Source organism: Fukomys damarensis, unplaced genomic scaffold (assembly GCF_012274545.1).
Source record: "Fukomys damarensis isolate Sample0158 unplaced genomic scaffold, DMR_v1.0_HiC HiC_scaffold_14, whole genome shotgun sequence".
NCBI classification, from domain to species: Eukaryota; Metazoa; Chordata; class Mammalia; order Rodentia; family Bathyergidae; genus Fukomys; species Fukomys damarensis.
In genome coordinates this window covers 72927212-72938840 of record NW_022900926.1, presented here as the reverse complement: position 1 = coordinate 72938840, position 11629 = coordinate 72927212, and the positions used below count along the sequence as shown (strand labels likewise).

At 41.8% G+C, this 11629-nt stretch overlaps 1 protein-coding gene across 6 annotated transcripts in view; it reads right to left on the bottom strand.

Moving 5' to 3' along the window:
- Positions 1-2233: 2233 nt before the first annotated feature.
- Afg1l (AFG1 like ATPase) overlaps positions 2234-11629 on the bottom strand; it is a 228255-nt gene continuing 218859 nt past the window's right edge. For 5 of the 6 annotated variants that reach the window (XM_010635303.3, XM_033763435.1, XM_033763432.1 and 2 more), the window contains 3 exons: positions 10692-10832; positions 7228-7341; positions 4418-4809 (listed from right to left, as the gene is read on the bottom strand). In XM_010635303.3, coding sequence (XP_010633605.1) covers positions 4681-4809; positions 7228-7341; positions 10692-10832 — 384 coding nt within the window. In that variant the 3' untranslated portion in view covers positions 4418-4680. Of the gene's footprint in view, positions 2637-4417; positions 4810-7227; positions 7342-10691; positions 10833-11629 lie in introns of those variants that run through there. The other variant, XR_004517163.1, reaches the window with a different exon arrangement.

The window sequence follows — 11629 nt, the reverse complement described above, 5'->3', positions numbered from 1 at the left end:
ATATATATATATATATATTTAGGTTTTATGTGCTCAAGAAAAATAGTGCTGTTTTACATGTGGGCTTCTAAATTTACATTTAATGGCATTGGCTTTAAATTTCCCCCAGGAGGATTTTTGAGTGTTCATTGTCCATGCTTCCAATGTAAACTTGCTGACTGCTCTGACTGCTGCAGGGGGTCCTATTGCAGGGTGGCTTTCAGTTAGTCCATCTCTCTGCTTCATTTTCTTATCAAACAAAAAGACTGGTGGCAATAATAATAATAATACATCCTTTTCCAGAATTGCTGCAGAGATCAATACTTCAAAGTTTTGCTAATAATTTTGACTCCAGTTCTTTGCCATGATACTTTCGTAATGCCCTCCACCCCCATCTGTCCTGTTCCAGTCTTGAAGGCCCACCAGGACTCCATAAATGGGGACTTTTATTGCTACTGTGCAGCGAGGATCAACAGCACAGGATCCAGTCTAGAATGCCTATGTTTCCTGGCTGTACTACCTTGAGTGAACCACTAAAGATCCTGGGGACTTGCTTTATCTTAGACAGTAAGGATGCCACACCTCCTCCCTCGGAATATTGCTGTGGGTGAATAATGGCATAGAAGCAAGTACTCTAAACAAAGAAGGGCTGCCTGGTCTGCTGTGTGGTTGTTGTTAAGTACAGTAGAAGAGACAGGAAGAGGAGCTCAAGTCAGGAAGGAGATGGGCACACACACAAAGTATCTAGAGATGGCCTACTGGGCTGACCTGGGTGGTAGGTCCCACAAGCATCACTGCAACAGACTGGGCTCCCTTGAAAACTTTAGTCAATGAGTCAGAGGCCCTGAGTCAGGAGACCCCAGCTCACTTGATGTCCTTACTGGCTATGCAGTCACAGGCACAGTGTCACCCCTTGCTGACCTCAGAATCTCTTAGGGAGCTTTGGTAAGTACTGGGCCCCACCTCTGACCAGTGGTTCCTTGGTCACTGGAGTGGGACCCAAGCCTTGGAGTAAGCAGTCCTGACATTCTCAAGCCCTCTACAAATCTGGCTTTTTTTTCAGCAGCTCATCCTGCTGACCACAAGATGGCGCCCACTTTCTGAGAAACCGTCTATGCTCACTAAAATAGTTAACATCCATTTTCTGTATTAAGCAACCCTGAAAGAGTTTAATGACCTTCTTCAGCATCTCATTATGCCAGAATCTTGTCTCCTCCCTCCATGTGCAGCCATTTACCATGTATATTTTCCTTTCTGCTAGACACCACTGGGTTGCATTGAGTCTTTGGTTTTGCATTCCTCAAAGCAGAGAACAGGCATTGATTGCTGACTTATGTCATAACCATTGGTAGCAGTAACTTCTAATATTCTTTTAATCCTTCCCCTTTGCAGTGCTTTAAACCAACTACCCTCAGAATTACTCTATGAAATGGACAGTATTATTCTCAGTTATAAGATGAAAAAAAAAAGACTCAGAGCACTATCTTGTTCAGTCACAATGTAATAATCACCAAAAGAGAATTTTCCAATTCCAGTTTGTGATCTCTTCCCACTGTAACACAGAGATCACAGTCAACTTAGTGCTGGGGACCAGGAAAATACAGTACTGAAACAACCTCGGGTTCTCCAGACAACCTCTGGAAGACACCTTAGTAAGCAAGAGGACAGACAGATGTCCTAGAGCTTCCTGCTATCAGACAAAAGGTCAAGGGACAGACATGTCTGACTGAACCATGTGACCAGCTGAGCTAACAGCTATGAGGTTTCTAGGGAGATGCTGGACAGAATGATCAGACACTTAAAAAGAGGATTTTTTAAATTATTTTTCACTTTCTGTTCCTGAAAATGAACTGCTACATGCTAATGGGAAAACTAATTTTAATTCTGCCTTAATAAAGAGCTGTAAACTCATTTTTAAAAAATCCTTTTCTACCAACACCACTATCTTATGAGATTAGTGGATCTAACAAAGATAATTTATAAGTTTACTTACAGACAGATTCCTGTAACTGACCAGGAGCCCAAATGTCAGATGTAGCATGTTTTTATCTCAGATGAAAGGGCTGAAAACGTAAGTTCAGGTTCCATGGACTAAGAATGCTGTTTACAGGGCAGAGGCAATGAAACAGAAAGTTTAATGAATTGGTGTTTTTATAATTTATTGATTCCAATGCCTACCTTAAAACATTCAAAGGACTAAGTGCTGTTTACAGGGCAGAGGCAATGAAACAGAAAGTTTAATGAATTGGTGTTTTTATAATTTATTGATTCCAATGCCTACCTTAAAACATTCTGTTCTAGTCATTTTCTATAACCTAGCCATTTTCTATAACTCAGGTTCCCGTCTGGAAAATAGTGATAACCATACACCCTACTTCCTTTTAGAAGAGCTACCATATTGTTTTCTGGTAATGGCTAATCATTAAGACTTTCATTTCTTTTTCTAGCATGCTTTTTTATGAAACAGACTTGTGGAGAGGAGATGAAGGTCAATACGTACCATTTTCAGGCACCATGGTATTCCATTTTGCTCTCCTGAAACCTCGGCCAAGCCCAGTGAAAGCCTCCGAGCTCCCTTTCCCATATGCCTCACTCCTACTCAGAAAGCCTCTTCCACTGTGGCCAATCTCATCATGTCCGAGGAGGGAGGAAAGAGCCTGGGTGGGGGGTATGGGCAAAGAGGAAGGTAGCAATGGGCACACATTCCAGTTATGTGAGTGGAACCTGCACTAGTTTTACACCACAGAAACAATATTTTAAAAGATGGTTGTTTCTTAGCACCCAAATTATAGGGTGGCTACACTGAGAGTTACATAGGCTCCTATGCATTTAACCAGGGCCTTATCTAACATTATGTAATTATGTCTATGGAAAATGAATTTTTCCCCCAAATACCTGATCTCAAATGAACTTTTACAATAGAACTTGAGTGGGTCACTATTCTACATACACCCAAACACTCACAGGCCATCCCTTTTTCTGTCCATCTGTCTGCCTAACCATTCAGACCATCTTTTTATTGAGGTATAGAATAGTTACCAAAGACACATGGAAAACATAAAGCTAAGATTCAGGGATGAGCATGTGGCTTAATGGGAAAGTGCTTGCCTAGTATGCAAGCCCTGAGTTCATCTCCAGGGGGAAACACAAAGCCAAGATTTAAAGATATACTTGAGTTCAAAGCAATAGTTCTGTTGCAAATGTATCTTCACTGAGTTTTAAAAAAAGAATATTTCCTTATCCATAATCAAGGATGGTTATATTCATATGCTCTTTAAAAATGGAAATAATGTAAATATTGAGTGTTAAATCTGGCAAAAAGTTATTTCCCATCCTTTCTCCTTTTACTTTACCTCTTTGGGATTCCCTATATTTTACTCCTATAAAAATATTTTGAAACCATATTTAATTTTCAGAAACCCTGATTTAAGCTTTTCTCTATGCTTGGGACCATCTATCTCCTTGACTTAAATTGGTAAAGGTACCAAACTGACTAACGTGAAAGGATTATTAGGTAATTAATAGGTTTCAAGAGTATACTTAGGTTGACAATCGCAGTCATTGTCTGAACTGGCTCACCTATGCCTACTGCCTCATCCTTGATTTTCACAAGACTTGTGGATTTCATATTTTTCTTTCTTTTCTCAGCAAAGATTTAATATTCTCCTAGTCCCAACCAATATCCTTTCTAGTGATAATAGCAAAGCCAAGTTTTACTTAAAGAATAAATGAATGGTTTCAATGATGGACAAATTAGATTTTATTTAAAGGTTTGTCAAGTGTTCATTCTTGTTTTCTGTTAGCCCCATATCTCTGCAGAATCAGCAGCAGGGTGGAGAGTGGTGTCCTGCAATTAGAACCAGTGTGGATGAAGAGGAAGCAGGAACCTGCTGGGCCCTGGGTTCTAATGGTCTCAGATGCACAGGCATTGTGAGCATCTGCTCTCCTCTTGGCAAGTCAGCAACTCCGCCTCCTCCAGACACAGCCACTGGTCCCCTTCCTGGTACCTGCCCTCCTACAGGCTGTTGGGAGTCAGGGATCTGCCTGCAGATCTGACTATCAGTTAAAATGTCACACCTGCTCCTGACTTGATGGTGTCATACTCCTCCATTTATGCAGGCAATTCTCTGATTGCATGAGATCAGGCCCTGCCTGCCAACCTTGACTTCAGGGTAAAAAATACCCTTTCACCAGCCCGAGGAAACCATTATATAGAATTCATAGGCAAAAAACAATAAAAATCTTACATTTTAGCCAATATTCTAATGTGCTATTCCCTTCAGTTTATAAGATTAGAAAGCTTGCTTTGTTTTGAATTAAAAAAAAGGATGCATGTCTAAAGTAGCCATGTAGCCAAAGCATAGAGACATCTGGATGTCTTGCATTTACTGTGTGTTTATGCATTCAAGGTTCATTCAGGTGGTTTAATGTAAATCTCAAATGTCTGGTTTTACAGTCACTTTCAGGAGTAATGATTTTTAAATTTTGTGGTGCAGAAATAAGGCAAAAACAGACCTATCAAAATGATAAGAAGTCTTTAACTTACTAATCCACTACATCTTTGACAGCAGTTTTAGATGAGAGTGGTCCAGAGGACAAAGTGCATAACTGACGATGAGAAAATGATTCCTTCAAGTCTCACAATACAGAGTTCTCCCTGAATTAATCATCTGTCTAGTTTTGCTCATGTGAGAGAGACAGTTACTTCTTGCTTCTGTCTCCTTCATTCCAGTACTGTTCAGTCTGCATTTCTGTGAGTCGGGAGATGGTGCGCTGAAATGCAAAGATTTCCTCTTCTCCGGTAAACATGGAGAGTCCTTCTGCTGCATCCTGGTTACAAAACAAGCAAGCAAACAAACACAAATCCAGCACCAGTTTTAACCACCCAAAATGGAAATTTAGACAGCTAAGTACATGCTTAAAAAGGACTTCAGGAAGGCTGTGGATTTGGCTCAGTGGTTCCACTGCTTCCCTCGTAAACTCAAGGTCCTGAGTTTGATCCCCAGTACCAAAAAAATTTTTTCTGTATATTTTCATATGTAATCTCTTAACTCAGACTAGATCAGTCAACTGATACAAATCTATAAATAAGCAGATCAAAGTACCAAAGATAGAACCTAAAAGAAAAACATCTGAAGAATAATGAAGCTGAACCAACACCCAAATATGAAAGGTTTTGTTCAGAGTTAAAGTCCTCTCCAAAACCCAAAGGAATATTTCCTATAGAAAAGGAATTCTTTCTCCTCAAGCACATTCACACCAGAAATAAGTAATGACAAAAACTGTAGCTCTGCTGGGTTTCAAAGGGCCAGACCTTCATAGAAGCTTCATAGACAGAACCTACTGCCTGCGCGGAGTCCCTGAGCACAAACCCCTGCAAAGTCTCTTCCAACCTGGGCTGAAAGGCCGCAGTGGGTCAGAAGGCTGCAAAACAGGCTGGGACTGGTGATACCAACATGAGCTCATGGCCACTACAGACTCTGAATTTATCTTTCTTTCTGTAGGGGTTTGCTGTTTAGGAGGAAAAAAAAAAAAAAAAGCTCTAACTTCTTAAGTCCACCTTCCCCAATAGCTGAACTTACTTTGGTCTGGGTCTAAACCCTGATTTTAGGTCCTGTGACAGCGACAGTGAACCTTTTTGAGCTTTCAATGATGACAAACACACGAGCCATAGGTTCACCACAAATGGCCAATGACTGAAAAGAAACGGATTTAATGTAGCATCTCGAGTGTATTCTTTTGAACTGTCAAAGACTACTTGGATGTAAACATTACTCTTGGAGAACTTACATTTCCGATAACCCTAGTCCTGGAATTTTTCAGCAGGTATTTGTTTATTTGTTTGTTTTGTTTTGTTTTTGGTATGAGGGATCAAACTCAGGACCTTGTGCTTTTGAGGAAGGTAGTGGCATCACTGAGCTAAATCCCTGGCCCCTTATAAACAGCTATTTCTACACTGCTAAAGTCTGAAAGTGCCAAAATTTGGGTGCTGAAACCCTAACCCCCAAGATGATGGAATGATGGTAGAACCTTTGGAATTCATTAGGTCTTGAAGGTGGACCCTTCAAGAATAGGATTGGTTCCCTTATAAAGGAGGAGAAGAGAGACCCTTCTGCCATGTGTGGCTAACATTAAAAAAAAAAAAACTAAACAAAACCAGCATACAGAGCAGAAAATGGGCCTTCACTAGAAGCCAAATCTGACACTTTGACTTTGAGCTTCCCAGATTCCAGAATTCTTTTTTTTTCTTTCTTTCTTTTTTTTTTGTACCAGAAGGATCAAACCCAGGTCCTTGCACTTGACCAGAACCACTGAGCTAAATCCCTTGTCAGATTCCAGAATTCTGAGAAATACATTTCTCTTGCACATAAGCCTCCCACTTTATGGCATTTTTGTTAGAGCAGCCTGAATAGGCTAAGATAGAGGTTTAAGTAATCGTATTTTGAAAGTTCACTTCATAAAGAATTACTGGCTTCATTCTCCCACACTCTGGTCAGTTCAGTAAGAAACAGGTCTCTGTCAAGTGGGCTTTCAGCTCTGGGGGTGCACCTCATCCTTGGGGTGTGTGTTGATAAGTTTTACATTTTGACTAGTATCTCCGTTGTCAGCAGTTCAGAACTGCACCCTGTAGTGTTCTAACAGAGTCGCTTCTGCTTGGCCTGAGGTGAATTTAGAGTCCAAGCTCCAGAAGAGCTGGGCCAGCATCAGTTTGTTCCCTAAAGAATCCCCAGAGCCTGGCATCAATGGTGCTCCATGAATGTTGGCTCAGTGAAGGCTGGGAAGGGAACACATTGCATCTTAAGCCAGAGCACTCCATGGTCCTGGCCTGGCCAGCTCATACATGCACTACAATCCAGGCATCATGAAGAAGGTATCAGAAAGGCAGCAGAACGAGCCTGGAACCACAGTGCCCTGGTGCCCAGCTCCTGCCCACTGTTATCAAGCAGTGTGACTGTGGGCCTTCAGCGACCTCTCTGGACTTTGTTTTTGCCATATGCAGAGCAAAGAGTTACTCTGCATGGTCACTAAGGGTCTTTTACTCTAGGGTAGCAGTTCTTTAAATCTAGTGATTTTTGTGGATGATATTTGAGATTTCTATCAGTCTAAAGAATGATATTTCTTTAGAAGAAAGCAGCAAATCAACAGTTAACTATATACTGCATTTCTTCTTCAAAATGTAGCCGTGTATCAAACCAAAAACAATTAAGCTGTGTTATAATAAAAAGAGATTATGTTAATATCGCCTACCTGGCTCAGCCCCAAATCATCCATCAGTATTCTGCTTTGCTCCAACTCACTGTCATGATGTTGATGCAGAAATAAGCCTGGTAGAGGAGTCGAGGCAGAGCAAATGATACGCACCTGAAACAGGGAAGATGAGTAAATGGTGTCACTCTCTACATCTCACAGGTGGTAAGAAAAATCTCACATAAAGAATCTGTCACCTCAGGGAGCGTGATCTTGGCTTTGAAAACTATTTTAATAGTTTTTAGTTAAGTGATATTTCATGACTGCCTAGTACTTTTCAAATATTTTCCCACAGTTTAATACCAAACCAAGAAGTAGGGAGCAAAAGTTTTATTGGGAGACTTGCAGTCCACAGAGGTCTCAGCTCATGACATCAGCCCCAATTTTCTCATTCTGAATCTGGTTCTCTTTCCAGTGCTACTACAGTTTGAACACTTGTATCCCCTCCAAAAGTCATGTTGGAACTTGGTCCCCATGCAACAGTATTAAGAGGTGGGGCCTTCAAGAGGTGACTGAATCGTAGGGGCCCTGCAGTGATCTGCCCATCCCATTATCTTGGATTCTCAGACTCCAGACCTGGAAGAAATAAATTCTACTATCGATTTATCACCCAGCCTGTGGCATTTTATTATAGTAGCACCAGGAGACTAAGTCAACCACACTCTGCTGGTCTCTGTGTGTATGAAGGCTGCTCCCAGATGTCCTGCAAAGGGGGGTTCCCACTGTGCTAAGGCTGGCACATTAGTCCTCTACCAGAGCTTGAAACCAGCATCCTGCCAGGAGACTCTTCAAGAAGACTGACTTTCACATTAACTTCTCATCACTACAAAAGCAAATGAGTGAGTGACACAAGTGATTGTATCTTGGAAACAGCTTTTATATCTTTTATACATTATATAGCTGCTAGTTTAAATACAAAACACTCCTTTTGATGTTTAAAAAATCCTTAATTTGTTTTCAGGATCCACAGTTATCCTTTTTCTTTTTTTTCTTTTCTTTTTTTTTTTTTTTTTAGGTACTGGGGATCGAACTTGGGTCTTTGCCTTTGCGAGGCAGGCCACCGAACCGCTGAGCTAAATCCCCGAACACAGTTATCCTTTTAAAGTCATTATTTAAATAAACACATCAATACTTCAAAGTAACACTTTGACATTTGGAACTAGCTTTTCCATATCCGAATGGTCTTCTGCATCTTATAAATTCTTTCAAACACAAATGAACTTTTTTCATTATTTAGATGGAAATGCCATTATTTCACAAATTTCTGTGAATATGTTCTAGAATAATGTCTGCTTAATGCTTTCAATTTCTGAAATAAGAATTTGGACTACACTCCAAAAAGAGAATAATCTCTAAGTGTGTGATTTAGTTACATTAAATGTTAGGAGAGAAGCTTGGGCATTCTATCACACTGCCAGATGAATCTTCTTTTATATAAGATGTAGTAAGATGGGAGTAATGTAGGATTAGGGGGTGGGACTCAGGGTTGGGCCATAGTGTTTGGGGTTTGTCCAGTTGAAATGTATAAAAATGAGATTGTTGGGCTGGGGATTTAGCTCAGTGGCACCATGCCTGCCTCACAACACAAGCGCAAGGTCCTGAGTTCAACCCCGGTACTGGGGGTGGGGATGAGATTGTTGATCCTCTAATCCATAAACCAAACCACCTACTCCCCTTTTTCTTCTTGATGCCTTTGTCCTGTAAACACAATGCCACCTCCTAGGTCATACGCTGCATTCCACAGTCCCCTTGATTAGAGTAGAGCAGGCTCAGGGGAAAGCAGCCCCCAGTGGGTGAGGATCCTTGCTTCCACGGCCTCCACTTCTCCTGACTTCCTGATCACATGTGTGTGGTCCCCAGCAAAGGAGCAGCAGTTTCTGTGGCTACTCCTAGGCCATTGCACTGAGCTTGCACTTGCTGTGCGTCATGCTCAGCCCATCCTTCCCAGGACCTTGGCTGTAGGCTCCCCACCCCAGCTATCCCTTCCACCTGTATGCCAACATCCGCCCTTTCATTTCTGAGCATTTATAAGAAGCACCCAAAGCATGTGAACAGGCAGGTTCCAGGCCACAGGTCTGGTCCTCCCGGGCTTCTAGAATCCAGGTCTGAAGTAATGTCGTGGTTCTGATGCAGGTGGTCCTCAGGGGACTTCTCCATGCCCCTCCCTAGACTACTGGTTGGTCCCTAGACTCTCCCAGCACTAGACTCCTCTCTTGGCCCAAGAAGTCACCCAGCAGTGGTGACTGGACTTGACTTCAGAGGAGCTGGGACTCATGTGTCTCTGGCACTAGGCTATAAGCTCCATGAAGACTGGCACTATGTCTGCTTTCACTTATCACTGAATTTTTTTCCACCACTGGGCTTGGCATGATGAAAGGTTGTTGAATGAATGAGTAAAGTCCCTTCAGTGTTAGACTTTCTGCTCTAATTTTGTGTAAGGAGTGGGAAGGAAGAGCTGGGTGTGGTAGCGCACGCCTTTAATCCCAGCACTCAGGAGGCTGAGGCAGGAGGATTGCTGTGAGTTCGACACCGGCCTGGGCTACATAGCATAGTGAGTTCCAGGTCAGTCTCAACTACATTAGTGAGACACTGCCCCCCACAAAAAGAAGTGGGAAGGAAGACAATGTATCTAATGTAAAATAATGTTTAACTCTTATTCAAAATTGTGCACATGTATTTATATACTATTAATCCTGGCTCACCTTTATAAAGAGCTCCCTATATGTCAGATAACATTCTCAGTGCTTTACATACTCATGTCATCCTGACAACAGTCTTACGCAATAAATACCACCACTGTCTTCTTATACAGAAGGCCAATGAAGCCCAAAGAAACTAATCCAGCCTTCAGGATAGACAGCCTGGCCCCAGGGCCCTGCCTCAGCCACTGAGTCACACTGCCCTTCACAAACAGACAATGGCTCTGCAAACAGTGCTAAAACACATGGATAAGACAAATGCCAATAATAAGGCGGTAGAAGGCTAGTTCCTGGGGTTTGGGGTCATAGGAAAAGAGAGCTTTGATGTTGCAGAGGACCCTTCAGTCGTTCATTTGTCCATTCATTCTATCAGTCTAGCCTTTTATTCAGGCAACGTATATTTACTGAGCATTGTGTCTGGGCCAGGTGTTGTGTTGTGCATTGTTACAGATGGTGCCCGCGATCGTCTAATAGAATGATGAACAACACAGCAGAGGGACTTGTGGGAGGAGTCTGACTACACTACTAACTGCTGCTCCTGCTAAAAGTTGCCAAATATTGGGATAAATGGTTAGCACTTGACACGGATTAGCCTTGGTAGAGTACAACAGCCCTCTGAAGTAAATACCATCTTTGCCCAGTTTGCAGATGAGGAGATTGAGGCACAGAGAGGTGAACTAAGTAGTCGAGACAGGCCGTAGCCCAGGCCATCTGGCTTCAAAGACCAAACTCTGTTAATTTTGAATAAATACATTATCTCCTTACCTTGAAATCATAAAAGTTATCAATGAGAGTTATAAATCTTCGAGCTTGAGTCCTCTTTGCCAGTGTAAATTGTGGAATGTTCCGTAAAAATATTGTATCAAAATTCCTTGACAGTTCCAAATAGTCACTAGCTCCAAGTGGCTATAATTAAAACAAAATAAATAAAAGAAAATGAAAATAAACCAGTACTGGTCACCTTTGGGTTGGTATAATTTAAAAACCCTTTCATAGTGTGATCTACAGGCAGTATTTTCAGAGCAGGCAAAGAAAACAGCATGTGCACTGTGTGGCCTTTCACAGTGATACAGAAAGGGGCAAGAAGAAGACAAGTGTGGCAGGAGTGGAAGGGTGTATCTGACCATGGCCTCAGTTGGTACCCTAGAGAGCCCCATCCTAAAGTGAATCTTCTGTATTTTTATTTACATGACATTCTTTAAACTTAAACATGTCCTAGTAAATCATTCCTACAACTCGACTGCTACCTGCCACTATGTTGAAGAGGGCTCATTTATAATGCCATGTAGAAGACTATGTCACAATTTTGATGGGGCCGGGGATTTAGCTCAGTGGTTCTGGCGCCTGCCTCACAAGCACAAGGACCCGAGTTCGATCCCCAGTACCAAAAAACAAAAACAAAAACAATTTGAAGTAGACTATATTTCAGTGTGAAGATCATCAGTGATTGTTTTTAGCTCGAGATACAATTACTCTATTGCAATGCCGTACACATGGCTATTCTCTGTAGGAACACCTGGGGGCTAGAATGAGCGGAAGTGGACCGAGACCTAAAGAATAATCCAAAGCTGAATGCTACCTCCTGATGGGAGAAGTGTACAGGACTCAAAGTCCACAGAATTATATGGAAAAAATGCCACGTACAGGTGGAAAGTGCTTGTTCCTGTAAGATAAATTTAGCTCATGAACATCATGAATGCTAT